We start from the raw sequence: 19,700 nt of genomic DNA on the forward strand, positions 1-19,700 counted from the left end.
TTGCCACTATTCTGGATAGGAGAGGTTTAAATATGCCCCTTTACTACCAATCCAACACACAAGGTGCATCCTGTGTGAATGTGGTAAGCTGTTCCTCATTGTTCTTAACTTGGCTGCAACCTTTTGTAGGAGCTAGGCACACCAGCCTCGAACATCCCTCTTCCCTTCTCCAGCAGGGTGAGGCTGATGATCCCAATTGAAGGTAATGTTGCCTCTGCCAGATCCCAGAATAAAACCTGCCTTGATAAATGATAATTGTAATATTTTGTGGTTGGTTACAATGGGTAGTTAGCCACTGAATATATTCATGTGATGCAAATTTTTTAACAAATGGATGCAAGTTTATTATACAAAAGAAAAGCAAATATGACAGTTTAGAAAGATCTGAACATGAATAGCAAAACTACAAAAATAGAAAGAATTTTGGAACTGTTTCCCATAAATATACCTTTTGTAGAGACAAAATTGCAGAGAAATAACGCTACTGCCTCATGTCTTAATTTCTTTCTTGATGGACTCTCTTCAGCTCTTCTCCTTGGACTGCTGAGACAGTCCTACAACTGCTTTCCAGTCCTGTTGCCTGATTTTCCTCTTGTGATGGCTCACACTTCTTTTCAGTTCTGGTGACCTTGACAACTCGACAGCTCTGACACCTTGAAAAATTCAATACAAGCTCTCACACCTTGGAGATTTCTCAAGCTAACACCCTTCAACTAGAGAGACTGTTTTTCTCCTGAACAGGAGAATTTTTCTGTTAGGAGGAAACTGCTGTCTTGAACTGATCTCTTTTTATTCTTCTGAACTAAAGTCAAAATGAAATGAGTGCTTTCTTTATCTATAATAATCACAGTGGTTATGACTATTTCATGATTTAGCATCACAGCTATACTGCTCAGCACTGAACTGAATCACGTGCTTTCTTGGAAATGATGTGTTAAGCTTAGTATTCTGATTGACTGACTTTCTGACCTCTTCAAAAAGTAAAAAAATAAATCACAGAACTGAAAATAATCCCAGCTACTTGAGTTTTAAAAATCCAAATTCCAAACAGTATAATATATCTCAGACAGGTTTAACACAATATCTTGCTAAAAGTGAGTTGAATGGGTTACAGGTAAGGATGCAGTCGATGACCAAATGACATTTCAAATGCTCTGATGTGCAGCTAGGATCATCCGTATCCTAACAATAGAACAAAAGTTGTCCTAATTGACTAAAATTGGTAACATTTGCATTTGTTGGAAGTCAGGCACAACATGTTGGGTACTTTTTCTCATTTGTGATGTGTTAGTGTTCTATAAAATCAACTTGCAACAAAACCACTCAGCATTCACTTGCATTTCTGATATAACTTGATGTTGAAAGCCAAGGATGTGTGCAGAAGAAATGATGGTGCTGTAAATTACTGCTTATGGAAAGATAAAATATGATGAGAGAAGAAGTTGCTGTAACTTCTCACTCAAAAATCATTAACATACCCAAGCACATGTTGGAATAGAGATCCATAATTGAAATGATGAGCAGCATACTTGATTTGGGTGAGTCATACTGACTGTCCAACTGGTAGGATTATTGACCACTTCCTAGCAAAGAAAAACATGTCCCAGTAATTAGGCATGCAAGACCGAATGCCACAAATGTCAATGGGTAGCTGAAACACGAACATCAAAGAAGACTGGCTCTAAGCCATAGAACACTTAGTGGTGGCATATGCTGTTCTTAGAAAATCCTATGATTTTCTGAAGAGGCAGTTGCGCTCGGCATGGTATCAAAGAATTATTTACTGTGTGTGTGTGTGTGTGTGTGTGTGTGGATGGTAGTGGAAAGTTTGCACCCTTCATACTTGGCGAATTGAAATCAGCGTCTTCATTTGTGCAAGTGAGTTTTATGCCTTATGATGGGATCAAGAATACAACTGTGGCCTGGTTAAAGTATTGGGGAAATGATAAATGCAGAATAGCATGTAGTTTGCTTCATGTTTGGTCACTAGTCTAATTGCCTTTGGAGAAGTTTGATCTGGGCAGCAGGACTCTACCTTTTTTTTGCCATCCGATCATAAGTCAAAACTACAGTTGTGTGATATATACATAATCATTTTCAAGTAGAATACCAAATTTGTCTCCTTATCTGCTGTATGATAGCTTTCGTTGCAATTTCAGAGTTGCACTTCAGGACAGCATTGATCTGTTTGCTGAACGTTGTCATTCCAGAGACTATCAACAGCTGTTGGTCCAATGCGACCATTATCCAATACAGCAAGTGATGAACATCAGTATGGAAGCAGAGGAAATCCGTTCCTGATGCATTTAATCTTAACTACATTTTGCGGTCCTTTAGTGAGTTGCTTAATGAACCTGCTGAAGTGGATTTTGACGTTTGTTTAACAGCTTGCAATTAGTTGACCGATGGTGTTTGACCCTGAGACGAGCAAGTCAAGTCAAACATACAGTCCTATGGTAGTATAGGAGAACAATGAATAACAATTTTGCTGTGATCAATGGAGAAACTGCTTCTAGGCAGGATGAAGTGCTGTGAATTATTGCCTTTGTCAACTAGAAGATTTCTGTTGGATGCTGACTCCTTGACAAGAATAAAAAGTTTTCCGAATTTTGTGATGGTTTGGTCATTTGGCATTTTTATGTTTGCGTTTGCCAAGTGTGAGTCACCGGTTATCCGCATATTGCGTACATTAGTGTCCTATCCAGGTAACCATATTGGATTACTGGAAGAACATTGCTTCAAGGCGATGTAAGAATTGATTTGAGTGTGTCTGAAGTGTTACCTCAAAATTTTATCCTCAAGTGATTTTGGTGATATTAGCTGCAGCCTTACCAAGATGTGACTTTTTTTTAAGAGTTTGACTCTCAAAGAAGATTTCCTTGACCACCTGAAGGCATTAAGTAAAATCCAATCTCAAGCAGATGCTACCAGACCTGCTGAGCTTTTCCAGCAATTTCTGTTTTTGTTTCTAATTCACAGCATTTGTAGGTCTTTTGAGTTTTTAGACAATCTCAAGCACGTTGCTTGATAGCAGATGCTACAGTTAGAGATTTTTTTCTTTTATTTTAAATGTATGTATACAATTTTGAAGTATAAAAATACTTGCTTTTTTATTGCGCCCTTCACAACTTCAGGATGTTGTAAAGTGCCTCAGCCAATTGAGTATTCTTTGAGTAGTAATTGCTGTTGTAATATGATTACTTAGCTGGTTACTACTCGGCAATATATGTAACCTATAAAATCTGTTTTGATATGGTGTTAATGTTGTTTTATTTTATTTCCAGCCCTATAGTTCCTGATGCAGCATTGATTGCTTTAGGTCCCAGACAAACCAGAGTTTTTGAAGAGAAGCAAGTTGTTACGTGCATTTTGTGCCAAGAGGAACAGGAGATTAGAATGAACAACAAAGCAATGGTTTTAGCCTCCTTTGTTCAGAGGTCAACAGTTTTGTCCAAGAACAGAACAAGGACCTTCCAGGATCCTGGTGATTTTTCACATTGTTGTTTATGATCGTAGAAAGTAAAAGTTCTTACATTAACTACATTACAATTGCTGTGAAGTTGGACCTTCCGTAACTTGGTTTTATATTTTTCTTCAGTAGGCTAGAAAATTTTACAAATTTGTAATATTATTTGAATCTTAATAACCTTAAATATTTAAATTTTGCTGAGTGATTTGCAATGTATATTTAAGAACTGTATCATTATACCATAAGGGCCATATATTATAGATGTTGCCTAAGGTCTTAAAAACATGGGTCTTTTTATAGGTGGAGCTCAATATTTCCAGGTTGCAAGTACCAGAAAATATTCTTTATCAACTTCAAGTTGAATAATTTTATTTATTTTGAAGTATGATTTCTTTTTCTCCTTATCAGAAAACCATGACCCATTGTTCATGCCACCTGATTTGGCCTGTGGCACCCATATAGGTAGCTGTGGACACATCATGCACGCCCACTGTTGGCAGAGGTTAGTACCAAGCACTAATAGCAAATACTTTTTAACCAGTGAGCTCCTGAGATCGACTGTTCTAATTAATTTTCTGTAAATTATATGCTAGCAAAAGACAAGAAGTGAATGGTCAGCCGCCATGCCAAAGTCTTTATTTGTCTGTTATTTTTTGTTAATTCATTCAAAAGATTATTCTTAGAAAGCAAGGTGACTTCATCTATTTTATGAAACTATTGTTCAAAGAGTCACTGCGCAGTCTAGAGTTTTTGAGTAATTATCAAGTCCATTTTAGCGGACAGGAGCATGACTGTTCAACCATTTTGCTTCTGATCAGTAATGATTTTTAAATATTCAAAACATGTGGAGGAATGTATCTAAAGTTTTTAAACGCCTGCTATAGTGTCATGTTTCTGCCATGTAGGCTTTCAGCTGCAAAGATAAGTATAGTTTGCTAATTTTCATTGGCTCTATGTAACATTTTTCTGACAATTTCAGAGGCTCATAATTTTAAGAGACTTTCAGCTTTTACTTTTCACTTACGCTATTTTCAAAGTGTTCTTGTTCAGATTTCAAATTCAAAAGATCGCATCATTTCTAATCGAATCAAGTATTTACAGTGTGTTTCATGTACTGTTTGTAATGTATGAAGTATTATTCTTTTTATCTGCCAGTTACTTTGATGCAGTTCAAGCAAAGGAGCAGCGGAGACAGCAGCGGTTAAGAGTGCACACAAGCTATGATGTGGAGAATGGAGAATTTCTTTGTCCACTGTGTGAATGTTTGAGCAACACTGTTATTCCGTTACTTCCTTCTCCTAGAAACCCATTGAACAGGTTAGATTATTGCATTACCTACATTAATGGAATAAATAGCCTACTGTACTCCAGCTTTATGTTCCTAATATAGCTGGTATTAGTGCTTGATGGAATTTTTCTGTCTGTCCACTTCACATGCAATTAATTTGGCTGTTTTTTTATTCATCTGTTATCTCCCACATCTCTGCTTTACAAAAGCTATGACACTACTCTAGAAGTATCCTGAAGTGCAAAAATAACTTGGAAGTCCTTTCCCGCCCTCTGCCTCTTTACTGCTGTGTTTTTGTTACTGAGGTATATCCACTCAGAAATTTATACTGCTTTCCTTTTTTTTCCCACTAAATCTTGCCCAGGCTTTTTTGTGAATGCCACACTTTGTCAATATTTTCTAATGTCAATCTTTCATATTGCTGTCAGCTATGAAACTTATCCCTGTACCCATGAACCTGTTTCCATGAACTTCCCAACCGTCCACTGACATAAATGGTTTTATTATACTCCTGCCTTTCAAGATTCCTATAATATCTCTCCTTGTAGAAGTATTTAACTGAATTTGCACGCTTGGTTTTCCAATAGATGCACCATCCCCAATATCTCTTTACTTCTCAAAGCCCTCAACTCTACTGTCCACCAGGTCTGTGCCCATCTTTCCTGAAGTTCTATTTAAATCCCTCCAATCAAATGCCCGTTGCTCCCAATGCATAAAAACAACTCTTACCAGCATTGCAAATGTCATTCTCTGACTTTGCCATGGTATGAGAACTGAATCATGGTTTAATTTTTTATTTTCTTCATGGTCTCTTGCTTTCTTTTGAGGACTACTTCTAAATTTTCAAAGGCTGCTTTTTGTTTTCACTGGCTCCTTTTTCTCGGTCTCACTAACTTGTTCATTTGCTAATGCAATAATTGAGCAACAATACTATCTTTTTTTTTGTTGCTATATGGTGCATTTGAGTTCTCAGAAGCAGAATTCAAATAACTCGATCATCACCACTCCACTAAACTTAACGTTGCAACTCACGAGGAAACCATTAATTTCTTGTATACTGCAATATTTAAATTGGCATAAGACAATAGGCACAAGTTAGTAATAATTGTTTTAATAAACTGATATGCCTCTATGTTCAAGATGCCATTACTGTAAAAACAATTTCTGTTGTCGGGCAAGGTCACAGCAAAACAGGCATGTTTGTTTTAACACTGCATCTCCAGTAATTCATAACGTGAGAAGACTTGAGCTGTAATAAACCAAGATGTAAAGCTTTATGAAATACAACTGTTCAATATTAAATTATGCAATTGACATAGTGTTCATTATAACAGCTTCCATCACTGTCCCCTTTCTAGTAGTTCCTGAACTCACGTTTTAAATCTAGAAACTTCACCTTACTTTGTAAGGAGTTCATTACCTCAGTTTCCATGTGCCCAGTTAGGTGAGTATTCTGTTATAGAAAATCAAAAACTGTGTTCTTCCTTTTGCAGGCCCACTCTTCCCTTTCAAGCATCTCATCCTTTCCAGAACATATTTGTCACCTTTGGGAGCCCCCACTTCCCCTTGACAATTCTTCTTTTCCTGCACCTGAACTTATTTTCACAGTCTGTCTGCCTGACCTTTACTCTGCAGCCTGTCCAACCCCTGACAGCTATCCCACCCCAGGCCTGTTAGCATTGCTTGTTACTCTTGGTCCTTTGCCCAGTAGCCCACCTTTGCTTCTGTTACCACCCTCAATTCCTCTTGTTTTGTTGACCAGTGGCCACTCACTGCTTCAATCACAGACTGGTTCTCTTCCACATTTGCTGATGAATGGTTTATAGTGAGCCTATTCAGAAGAAGTTGTATCAGACTCCAAACATTAACTTTGTTTTTTTTTCTCCACTGATGCTGCTAGACTGATGAGTTTCTCCAGCACTCTGTATTTCATAGTGAACCTGTCAGCAGTAAGCAAGGAATCGCCCTGTGGTTGGAGGAGCAAGATGAGCAGCAGTACTCAACAAGTGTGCTTCCTCACCATTGCCTTCCATTCTATTCATGGGAGTAACTTTTATCTGGTTAACCCATGAGTAAATTTTTCCCAGCAATTTTAGGATTCTGGAGTGGATTTCTCATGTGTAATTTGATCTGGACCAAATGCTCGATTGAAGAAACTTGTATTTCGTTGATGAATTAATCCTAGATATATCATTTTAATAAAGGTGGCTGAAGGAATTGGAGATCTAGAGCTGGGTCACAACAGTATACATACAGAAAATATCAAGGATGAAGTGTTGCGGTTATCCAAGATAACCATGTGGAAAGGGAGGAGGAAACATTGCTGGAATGGTGTCAGTTGTGTTAGGACAAATAGAAATAGAGCCACCGAACAATACAATTGCATATTTACACGTGTTGAAGAGTGCTACATAAGCTAGGAGAATAAATGAAGCTGTTGCACTGCAGTTACAAGAAAGAAGAAAATAATTGGGAGACTTGCCTTAGTTGCAGTGTCAGCGATATGAACAGGGCCGAGGCTGTACAAAACAGATTTGTACAAGAGATTATGGAAATGGTGTAAAACTGGATAAGTCATGGTAAGTTCAATGTAAAAGGTTTAGTTTTGACCCTTAAGAATATTTAAGAAAACCCAAAAAACGAAGAAAATTTTCAAGGAAAAAAAACATTGCTGTAAAATATCATAATGCATGCCTCCTCATCACATGTCAATATTGTCAAAATACTGTGGTATTTTGCAGATGAAAATGTATTCCTAGAAAATTACATTTTGGGATCTTTCCATACTAGCTAAACAGTTGGCTGATTAGTGGGGCCTGTGCCTTTGCACAAAGTCATTTTTGGCTGTGACCATAGAATTGTCTTCCTCCTGGGGCTGAGCAGATGCCTGGTCTCCAACAGTACTGAGTGCCAGAGATCTGGACCATTTCTTCTTCAACCAACTCCATAGATATAATCATCATATCGTGCTCCTGAGTCTAATCTGTATCAGTTGGAGTACTTACTTGTAAATGTCTTCATTGAATACATACATTAAGTAGTTGAATGTTGAGTTTGTTTATTGACAACTTCTGCAAGTAAAACAAAAGATTGCGTGCTTGCCGTTCTGGAAAATCCCTCAAGATTGTGGTTTGCTAACTTCAGTTTATTTTTTTGCAAGTTAATCTCCTGAGACATTGATGTTGAGATTTTGTTCATTTAAATGCTCAAGTTATTGTATGTTTTACTTGACTCAGTTCGAGAAGCAACACTGGAGCAAAATATTTGATTTAAGAGGAAACTTGGGCACATTTACCAGTTTCATTAAACCTGTGCTTTTGTTTTCAGTGACAGTTCAAAAAACAATGCAAGTGTTCCTGTTTTATCGAGTTGGCTGAAACGTACATTGCAACAGTTGAAGGTCCTGAAGAAAATCCAAGAAAAGCAAACAGGTACTTCAAAAAAAAAAGATCAGATGTATGCTTAATTTTTGTTTGATGTCCTTTGTTATACATACAATAAAATGAGAACATAAGTGAAAATATCTTGCTGCAAAATACAAATTTCTATGATTATAAGGGAGATTTTTCATAGGAAAGATAATTTATACTTCTGCCTGTGATATGGTATTGAACAGTCAAGTTTGTCTAACATTTATCTATAAAAGGTCACCCATCTATATAGACCTTTCAAGATGAAATTGTTAATTGGACAAGTAAAATAAGTGATGAAAACTTCAGAATATCTCCAAATTCCTGTCTCATGTGCATCATAAAATAGCTCTCACCTAAAGAACCCTAACTTGATCTCACACTTGAGAATCTAATATAGGATGCCTCACAAGAAACAGTTTATTATTTTAATGGGTTATATGTGATCATATTTGTTTCTCATTGTGTGCCATTCAGGCTACAGTTCTTTTGTTCGAAGAACCGCGAGTCAAATTGTCACCCATATTAAAATTCTTGAATTTGAACCATGTTTACTAAAATCCTGTGTTCTGAAGCAATGTGAAGTCATGGGCAAAGTCATGACAATTTAGTAAAGGATCTGGAAAACTACATTGCTAATGCTACAACTGCTGTCATTCAACAATGGAAGTGAGTTATGTGTGTTTGTCTCCAGTTAAGATTGTATCATAATGCTGTGAATCCTGGAAATCTGAACTACTCAGCAGGCCAGTTAACTTCTATGGAGAGAGAACCAGGACCTCTCATATCGGGTTGAACTCACTACTCAAAATTCAAACTAACTGATGTAGTGCTTTCTTTTACTTAAAAGTTGCTAAATTTCATTAATCATATTCAAAAATTCAATTTTGAAATATACATTTACTTTTCTGTCTATTTATGTTCTGCAAACCCTCCCCGCCAATGTTAATATGCGATTTAAAAACAGAATTCTGGAAGCACTTGACAAGACAGGCATACATCAAACAGTTAGTGATTAACCTGGGAAGGTTCTGACTTCAATGACCCAAAATGACATGCAGGTTCTTTTATATATATTCCGGGTGCTAGAAAAATTAATATTTTTATAAAGGAAAGAAATATTTCAAGGTTTCCATGTGGTTTTAAATTTTATTTAGTTGCCCACCCTTGATTTGAGTTTTCAGAGTTGGCTTTAAATGAGCTTCATTGTATGAGCATATAACTAGTTTATAAATTTGCAACACACAATAGTTTTACAAGATCACCAGATCAGTCACGGTATTTCCATTTATTTTTCCTTTCAGATAACCTCTCCAACACCCACCTAGAAGGAATGGAGGTCCCTGAGGGATTTCAACCTGATGTAAAACCAAAGTATGTAACTTGATCAGTCAACAGTTGTATTAATTTCAAGGTAGCCCTAATTTTCTTTACCTTTACGGTTTGTTATGAAATCATAAATTAGAGCTGCACCATCTATCGTTTCAAATATGATATTCCATCTGGAGACTAAAACCAAAGTGAACATTTATAGAACACCTTTTTTTTAATCTGTGGCAATCATTGTTGGACTGCCTGTGCAGAAAATAGAGTTTGGAGTTCTGTCCTTGTTATCCTGTGTTTCTTTAAGGTCATTTGCATCTGATGTCATCTCTTAGGCAATAAGCATGTTAACCTATAGGACATCCTATCTTTTGGTGATCTTTCCAGCCACAGATTGTTCCTAGCATTTCTTGATATCACAGTAAAGATACTGGAGACTTCATTGTTGAGGAAAACAAATCAGCTTTATGGTGAATTAAGCAGATTTCTTTAATGCACCCATTTACAACATCAAGCCATTATTCTTTCAAGTTCGGTCGGCTTGATATGGGCAGGTGCTGGCCCAGTGGTATTATCGCTAGACTGTTGATCTGGAGACCCCAGTAATGTAGTAGGGACCTGGATTCAAATCCCACCATGGCAGATGGTGGAATTTGAATTCAATAAATACTGGAAATGGAGTCTAATAGACTAACCTTTATTGTCACGTGTACTCAAATGAGTGCAGTGAAAAGTTTGTAATGTTGCCTCGCGGCACCATCTTAGCTACAGGGTACCTAGTTATAGATATTTTGTGTTGTTACAGAATTGAAAAAATAGACTAACGTGGGCATACGGTGTTTTAAAAAGTCCGGAATGATGATAAAAAGTATCTTTCAAGTACTCGAGTAATAGTCCTTTTCCACTGAGTCCGTGCCCCGCTAGGCTTCAGAACTCGAGGCCTCACTGTCTCCATGCACTGGCATCTGTCCCGGCCTCACCTCCAGGACTCTGTCCCCCTACCCGGCTCGCACTCGCTATGCTCCCGCTCCAGGCTCTGGCCGTGGCTCACTTCCGGGACTTGGTCCGCAGTAGCTCTGCTCCCCCTCTGGCTGTGGCTCACTTCCAGGAGTTGGCCCGAACTCGCTCTGCTCCCACTCCTGCGTTGGGCTGGTCTAGGACTCCGTTCTCCATTCCTTCCAGGTAGGCTACTTTAAGAAGTTAAAAGTTGGGGGGTGGTGGGAAGAAAAACTGCAACAAGAGGGGAAAAAAAGAAAGCAAGGAAAAGGAGCTGGCGAGCAGCAGACCTCTGGCTGGAGGATCGAATGCAGGCTAGGCCAACAATGCCTTCATCCTCTGAATGAAAAAGAAAAAACCTTGAAGCTTGCTCTTAAGCGTTTTTAGATATTTCTGGTTGAGAGGTTTCTTGCAGTGGTTTTCCATTTCTGTTAATAGGAATCCTTTCTCAGAAAGCATCAAGGGGATGCTTACAACCTTGGCTACAGCAACATACAAAGTGGGTCTCAAGGTTCATCCCAATGAACAGGACCCACGAGTGCCTATGATGTGCCGGGGCAGCTGTGCGTACACAGTACAAGCAATAGGTGAGCCTCGGAGAATGCGTACTCTATTTAAATCAGGATGTTTATTTAAATGTTTTATTAACAAAATTAAGTGCATTTACTTTTAATAAGCAGCTTTGTTTGCTAAGTAAACTGTCGTCTGAGTCATAATTTTAAAACCTTGTTGACTTTATTCTATAAAACTGATATTAAATAAGAGTTGTACGTTGTGTAAAATTTACCAAGTGGTGGACTATTTTGTATAGACAGCTGAAATTAATTGCTTCATAGTACAGAACTTAAAAGCTGACTTATTTCCTTTTAGCAAAGTTTAATATTTGAAATTTATCAATCTTCAACAAGACTCGAGTAAGCATTTAGAAATGTTTTTTATTCTTTCTTTTCCAGAGCGTTTCCTAGCAGATGAAGAAAAGCCACTGTTTGGTCCTCTACCATGTAGGCAGGTAGGAATGATGAAGATGTATAAGGACTGTTGAGCAAACAATGAATGAGAGATTACGTTTGAAAATGTAAACAGCTTTTGAATTTTTTCAGGAAGGATTTTAAAAATGCTGATGACGATGTTGTCAACAGTCTTACTGGAAAAACCTTAGCATGCAGAATATGTATATAAGACCGTAGCCATAAGAAGTAGCAGCAGGAGTATGTAATTCGCCCCCCTCGAGTCTGTTCTGCCATTCACTAAAACATAGCTTATCGAGCATTCCTCACATCCACTTTTTTGGTAACCCTTGATTCCCCTACTGATCAAGAATCTATCTATCTCAGCCCTAAATATACATAAGGACTTTGCCCCCACAACTGTGTGGCAGGGATTTCCAAAGACAGTCCACCCTCTGAACAAAGAAACTTCCCCCCCCCCCCCCCCCCTCATCTCAGTCTTAAATTGGGGCTCCTTTATTCTGAGACTATGTCCTCTGGCCGTGGACTCCCCCATGGGGAGAAAAATCATCTTAGCATTTACCCTGTCAAGTCCTTTAAGAATCCACTATGTCTCAATGAGATAATTGCTAATTCTTCTAAATTCCAATGAGTGAAGACCTAACCTGTTTTAGTCTTTGTTCATTAAACAATCCCTCCATACCTGGGATCATCCTAGTGAACCATCTCTGAAATAACTTCAATGAAATTATGCCTTTCTGTAAATAAGGGAACCAAAACTGCTCTCATTACTTCAGACCTGGTCTCACCAGCACCTTGTACAATTGCAGTAAAACTTCCCTCCTCTTGTATTCCAACCTCCTTGAAATAAGGGCCAGCTTTACTTTAGCCTTCCTGCTACACCTGTGAGTTTCCTTTCTGTGTTTTGTGCTCAAGTACTCTGAAGTCCCTTCTGAGTTGCAGCATTCTGTAGTTTTGCTCCATTTAAATAATGGTGTTGGTTGTTCTCCCTTCCAGAATGAGCAACTTTAATATTTTCCTACATCGTACTTCATTTGCCAGCTTTTTGCCCACTTATTTAACCTATCACTATTTCTCTGTAAACTGTTAGTATCCCTGTCACAACTTGCCTTTCTACCTATTTTAGTTATCTGTAAATATGGCCACAATATATTTGCTTCCTTCCTCCAATCATTAATATATGTTGTAAACACTCACGGACTCAGCACTGATCTCTGGGGAATCCTACTGGTTACAGATTGTTAACCTGACAAGGGGTCCCTTATCTCCACTTGCTGTTTCCTGCCCATTAACCAATTCTCTATCCATGGCAATATACTGCCTCCAACACCAGGGGCTCTTGTTTAATGACTTAACCTTTTGTGAGGTACCTTGTTGCATGTCTTATGGAAGTCCAAATACAACATATGTTCTGGTTCCCCTTTATCCATTTTGGTTGATACTTCCTCGAAAAACTAATAAATTAGTGAGACACCATTTCCCTTTCATGAAGCCATGCTGACTGAGATTAGGTTATGATTTTCCAAATGGGCTGCTGTTACTTATTAATTGATTCCAACAATTTTTTCCAACAGGATAATTGGCCTGTAGTTAACAGCTTTTTGCTGCCTTCCCTTTCTGAATTGGGATGTCATATTGGCAGTTTTCCAATCCTCCAGGAATTCTCCTGAATCTACAGATTTTAGAAAATTGCAACCAAAGCATCTGCTAATACTGTTGCTACTACTTTTAGGGTCCTACGATGCAAGCCATCAGGGTCAGAGGATGTACCTGCCTTTAGCCTCATCAGGCTAGTACTACTTCTCTCATGGTGGTGATAGTCCTTAAATCCTCCTCCCTTATTTTTAAATATTAATGGTTTGTTTGAAGTATCGTCACTGTGAAGACTGGTGTAAATTATCTGTTTAACTCCCATTTCCTTGTTTCCCCATAGCTATCTCCGCAGCGGCTTAGCCTCAGTCTCCAAGTTTGTTCTGTTTTTAAACTTGTTATTTGGTGCAAGGAATTAAGATACTTGGTCATTGGGAAGTGCTCCAGAATTTAAATAACACAGGTTATTCCAGAAATTATGCACGTTATTGTTGTATTTTAACTTGCGTAAATTATCGGCTTTGAAATGCTTTAGGATGTTCACCGGTCATGAAAGACACCACCTGAATGCAAATTCTTTTGCTGTTTTTGTATGAGCTATATTTTCAGATGTTTTCTGCAGCTAGAATTGTGTTTTATAGGATGACTGTCTGAAGGCATTAACTCGATTTGCCGCATCACAGTGGACTGTGAGTTCTTTGTCTGTGGTCCAGAAACAATATGCTCGACTGTTATCAGGTTTGTGTGCTGTATCATTTGGATATTTGACTATAATTATAACTTCAGAAAGCTCATTTACAAGTCATATGCCACTTTTGATATTAATTCAACATAGATCAAAATGCAGTTTTAATAAATTGGTGTGCAGTACTTGGCCTGGAGAAAGGAAACTTAGCTTTCTATGGATTTTTCCCTTTCAGTTCTGATACCTGATGATGATAAGACTCAGATTTCTCCATCCATTCTTGATGTAGACATGTTCCATTTATTGGTAGGTAATTTCTTTCTTAACTTCTTAATTTTTGTGATTATTCACTGAGACTAGGTTTACTAAGCGAACTATTTTGTTTCAGTTACTTGGAAATACTATTGATGTAAGTACAAAACCAATTTGATACCCTTTTTCATGTTCCCTAAAATAACTTGGAGTTTCTTCAAAACTTAACTGACATTAACAGAAAGAGTACATCCATTTTTAAGTGACATTTAATATTGGAACATCAAACTCTTTCGTTTGTGGCTTTGATTTTAGAAAACACGTAAGGGTTTTTCTATTGTATGAAATCAGTGATATTGAGGGTTTATTACAATATCACCTTTTATGTTTGAATCAAATTTCAATAAAATCATATCCTAATTTTTTCTGACAAGTACAGTTTTCTTAACTAAAATTTTATAATGACAAAGGTTTATAAGCCAGTTCCTTTTCTGCTTTCCATCATGATCTTATTCCACTGTCAGATCTTGAATTAAATTTGTTATCCTGCCTTGTATTGTCTACTTGGCCCAGCAACATTTGGAGTGAGTGACAGCAATGGAATTTTAGCAGTAAGTGTGTGTTAGTATTTTGTACATCTATTGACTTCAAAGGATCCTTTCAAGCACTTGAACTGGCTTTTTTATAATCCACTTTGACAACTATTTGGCCCTTGGAGTTTATGCCTACACTTCGTAGAGCAAATCATTTAACCTCATCCCCAACTTTGTCCCCTTAGCTCTGGAAGCTTATTTCCCTTAATCGTCTTTCTAATTTACTTTGTAATTCATTGCTTGTCATGGCATCCACTGCCCTCTGCAGGCAGTGCCTTCTTGGTCATTCCTACTTGCTGATTTTTAGAAAACGTTTTTCTCCTATTTCTCCTGCATTATTTTGCTTAAAATCTTACAGCCATGTTCCTCTTTCTTTTTGCCATCATTTTGGAGTCATTTTCATATTTTGGCAGCTGTCCATTGTACAGCCAGCTGTCATTTTATTTATCAACAATGTTATGTTTGAGTTAATTGTTCAAAGTTCTATTTCCTCATTCCTCCCTCTAAAATAGTGTTCCCGTGGCATTTTTTTGTAACAGTTGTTCTCCCTACAGGTGAGCCTCGTGCTTTCTTACCCAGCTCTGCACTGCCAAGATTTCACAGGAGTTAGCTTAGCTGTTGGTCACCTTCATCTCTTCCATTTGGTTACGACAGCACACATTGTACAGATTTTACTGACGTCTTCAACAGGTAATCTAAGAAAACTAAGTTCAAAATGTTTCTTTATTCACAGCATTTCTCTTCATCTATGAGATTATTCCAGTGAACTTTTATTGTGCTCTTCCTGAGGTTAGAAGGCCAAAACTGCACAAGTAGTGCCTCGTTAAGACTAAATACTGTTGAAACAAAGCTTTTTCACTTTTATACATTAACCCCTGTTTAGAAAAGCTGGCATAGAATTTGCTTTCCTAATAACTTGTTATACTGGCACATTAACTTCATGTGATTCATATAAAAGCATGCCTTGCCCCTCTGCCAACATTTTCCACACTGTCTCCAGTTAAAACAGATTCTGGTTTTGTTTCCTTTCCAAAGTTAATTTCAGATTTCCCACCTTTTATGTTCCATTGTTACCAATCGTAACTTTTAGTACGCTCCCATTGTAGCCTCTTTGCTACTCCCCGTAGCTTACTTTCGCATCTGATTTTGTATCATTAGTAAATTTAGACAAATTATACTCTGCTTTGTCAATTGAGTCCTTCTTGTATATAGTTACTAGCTGAGACCTAAGCAGTGATTCTTATGGTATCTTCCTAATTACATTCTGCAAAAACAGACTGATTCATTTGTTCGTACTGTTAACCAATCTTCAGTGCATGGTGACATTTGAAACTCCAATTCCACTCCTCGCCAGCACAAAAAAAAACTGTCTTTGATGTCCCAGTAAAACTTCACTTTTGCATGTTTAAACGAGTATCTTGACTCCAGTGGTTTACTGCTTCTAGAGGAAAATACTATGGACCAGGAAAGTGCTGACGGAGATGAAGAGGCTGCTGCCTTAACGTTGTACGACAAACTCAGGCAATACTCAGGAAGGTAAGATGCAATTCAGGGCATGTATTTTGCAGCTTTACGGAAACATAGGATTCTGACACTTGAAATCTGGAAAACTAAATTGGAAATGTATTGCAGGTTTTAGTTCCTTGGGATGTTTCATGATGTTTGAGGTGTTATGCAAGTTGTCGCAGTTTGGTTAGAGAACAGATCTTTTGAGTGGGACCTTCATGAAGGACATTTGCCCTCCTGTGTCATCTTTGAATTATACAACTACTTTGGTTTTCTTGAACCTTGTCTGTTTAAAAAGTTCCTTGGTTAACGGAGAATCTAGGGGAATGAATTTGTCTCCCACCATGGCAGCTTGAGAATTTAGGTTCAATTTTGAAAACCATTTGTAACATCAAAAGCTCTGGTGAAAATGGTCGTGATGCTGTTGGATTGTCATAAAAATCCAACTGGTTTTATCAGGTCTCCTTTTTCTATGTCTGTCATAAGTTCCATACTAACATGAATGACTTTGAACAATCTAATAAAGCTGTCAGAAAGAAACAAAATTGGACTGAATTGTATGCTACCTAATGGGAGGAGGCAGCTTGTATGAACAACCCCATTCTTAATTTTGAAGAATCCAGCATTTTCTTATAAAAGTAGAAGTTGACGTGTTTACAACCATCTTCATCCATTGATCAGTAGGTGATCTGTGTTGATCTCCTTCTGAGGAGCCAACTGTTACAACTGCCAGTTTTTGGCCAGTTTATTTCATTCCTCATAACATCAAATGGTTTGTCAGATTGGACAAAGCTAAGGCTTAGCACCACAGCAATAACCCATTATAATGCTGATGATATGTGCTCCAAAGCTAGCTGCAGCTTTAAGTGTTCTTCGATAGATGCAAATGAGCATCTATCCAACAATGTAGAAAATAGACACATACATATTTTGTCCTCAGCAGAGCAAATCCAACTTGGCTCCATCATAGTTCTTGCATTCATGAATGGAGCAATGAAAAGATTTATTAGCAACGATCAAATAGCACTTAGCCACTAATTCATTGGTGCAGCTCATTATGGAGCATAAGTCCTCAGTACTACGGGCAGGTAATTTCAAGGGCCTGTGCTTATTCTGTCCAGTGTGTAAAGTTTGGATTCCTCCAAAACCATTTGGTTTCTGACTTGGTTGCAGTCTTGGTTGAAACATAGAGATGGGATGAATTCATATGGTGAAGCAATCGTGGGATGCCTATATATAATCCAAAACTAACTTGTATTCATACAATACTTGCATAAAGTATTAAAGTGCTTCGCAGAATTGGCTGAAAGAAGAGGAGATTTTAGGTCATATGAACTTTTAAATAGCATCTTAAAGGAATGAACGTCAGTTGAGAGCTGAAGACATTTTGAGAGGAAGTTACAGAGCTTAGGTCCTTTGCAGCTGAAGGCATGGCCACTAATAATTAAGGTCAGAAGTCACGTGACACCGGGTAATAGTCCAACAGGTTTATTTGAAACCTGATGAAGGAGCAGTGCTCCAAAGCTTGTGATTTTAAATAAAGCTGTTGGGTTATAACCTGGTATTGTGTGATTCTGACCTTGTCTATCCCAGTCCAACACCAGCACCTTCACATCTCAAAAGATCCTTAATTATAATTATTAGTGGTCAGAATTGGAAAGGCGTAACAATCTTTAGCGATTGTACAACTGGAGGAATTCACAGATACGGGACGGGAAGAGGCCATGTCAGGATTTGGAAAGAGCGATGAGAATATTAAAACTGAGGCATTGCTTAACTCAGCCAACATAGGGCAGCGAACAGGACCTGGTGCCAGTTAGCAGTTTTGGATGACCTGCAGATTAACTAATCTATTATTGAAGAATTTGATTAAGTGAGACCAAAGAGTGCTAGAAAAATTTCCCAGTGAAGTAGTACCTTGCATGACGGAAAGTGGTTCCAGTTGTTGAAGCCAATCATCTCAGCTGCAGGCCTTCACTGCAGGATTTCCTCATGGTAGCAACCTCAGCATAAATATTTTTCAATGGCTTTCCATTGATCACAAGTTCAAAAGTGAAGCTGATGCAAGCAATTGCACAGTGGTTCCATTCACAGTTTTTTAAGTAGTCAAGCTTCTAAATTCAAGCCTGTGCACAAAAAATCCTGGACATTTTAAGTGGGAAGTAGTATTTGCAAAACGTGTGTCAGGGAATGATCATTTCCTACCAGAGAGGTCATATCTGCCTCTGTGACATCATGTAGCATTCCCTATGTCAGAATTACTATTTATAAAATAACAGCTTCATTTCACTCAGGCCAGTAACAGAACTGTAATTTGCCATCTTCAAACCAAAATATGATACTTTGCAAAGACAAATGTACAGAAATTTTGAGCCAAAAATGTAGTTGTTAATTTTTTATACAGTTACTAATTGCATTCTCTTCTCCCACTACCACTTTGTTTCATTTCATAGAAATATTTTTATCACTGTTCTTTTCAATGTATTAGGGGTGACACTTTGTATCAGGAGGTATGATTGCATTTGGCTTGTTAATGAAGCTTTCTGACTGAAATGCTCCATCTGGTGGTGGCTTGGATGAGAAAAGAATTAATATTCACTTGATTGGGAGACTTGCATGAAAGATTGGTGGATGGGAAATGGATATTTTACTTTTGGTCTGCAAAATTTGAAATGTAGAAATGTTAGAAACCTATTTTAAGAATACAAGCTATAACATGAATTTTCAGCCGAATAGGGCACTCGGATTTACTGAAGATTTATTGTCATTAATTTTATGTTGTGGTTTGTCCTGTAATTTTTAAAACTTTATTCACGGAAAATGGGTGTCACTGGTTCGGCTAGCATTTCTTGACCAGGCCCTAATTACCCTCGAAGGTTGCCATGATGTGTGTTCTTGAGCCACTGCAGTCATTGAGGTGCCGGAACATTCTACTTACTCTTAGGAAAGGAATTCCAGTGACCGTGAAGAAAGGGTGATGTTGTTCCAAGTTAAGATGGTGTGTAATTTTGAGTTTAACTTGTTGGAGTGCACCCACTGCCCATCTCCTTTTCAGATGGTAGAGGCTGTGGGTTTGTAACTTGTCATTGAAGCAGCTATGGTGAGTTGCTGCATCTTACAGATGGTATACACACTGCAGCTACTGTGTATTGCTGGAAAAGGGATTGAATGTTGAGGTGGTGGATGATATGCCAGTCAAGAGGGCTATTTTGTTCTGAATTGTATTGAGCTTCTTCAGTTTTGTTTTGAGCTGCACCCATCCAGGCAAGTGGAGAGTATGCTTTCTCATTTCTGACTTGTGCCTTGTCGATGATAGGCAGTCACTGGAGAGACAGAAGATCCGTTAATTGCAGCAGCATTACTTGCCTTTTAACCTGCTGTTGTAGCCATGTATTTATCCGGCTCATCCAGTTCAGTTTCTCATCAGTGGTCCGACCAAAGATGTTGATAGTGATGGATTCACTGCTGGTAATACCACTGAATTGCAAAGCGATATTGTTAAATTCTCTGAGATAGTAAGAACTGCCATTGCTGGAGTCTGAGATTACACAGTGTGGAGCTAGAGGAACACAGCAGGCCAGGCAGCATCGGAGGAGCAGGAAAGCTGATGTTTTGGGTCA

At 38.0% G+C, this 19,700-nt stretch overlaps 1 protein-coding gene across 1 annotated transcript in view; it reads left to right on the forward strand.

Annotated features, from left to right (window-relative positions):
• The window catches only part of ubr2 (ubiquitin protein ligase E3 component n-recognin 2), a 137,230-nt gene that overhangs the window by 99,643 nt on the left and 17,887 nt on the right, over positions 1–19,700 (forward strand). Inside the window, exons 26-36 of the mRNA XM_048601332.1 lie at positions 3,285–3,484; positions 3,878–3,971; positions 4,625–4,786; positions 8,085–8,188; positions 9,472–9,541; positions 10,925–11,073; positions 11,440–11,495; positions 13,686–13,782; positions 13,965–14,035; positions 15,129–15,264; positions 16,020–16,110. Coding sequence (XP_048457289.1) covers positions 3,285–3,484; positions 3,878–3,971; positions 4,625–4,786; positions 8,085–8,188; positions 9,472–9,541; positions 10,925–11,073; positions 11,440–11,495; positions 13,686–13,782; positions 13,965–14,035; positions 15,129–15,264; positions 16,020–16,110 — 1,230 coding nt within the window. The remainder of the gene's footprint in view (positions 1–3,284; positions 3,485–3,877; positions 3,972–4,624; positions 4,787–8,084; positions 8,189–9,471; positions 9,542–10,924; positions 11,074–11,439; positions 11,496–13,685; positions 13,783–13,964; positions 14,036–15,128; positions 15,265–16,019; positions 16,111–19,700) is intronic.

Source organism: Rhincodon typus, chromosome 9 (assembly GCF_021869965.1).
Source record: "Rhincodon typus isolate 14 chromosome 9, sRhiTyp1.1, whole genome shotgun sequence".
NCBI lineage: Eukaryota > Metazoa > Chordata > Chondrichthyes > Orectolobiformes > Rhincodontidae > Rhincodon > Rhincodon typus.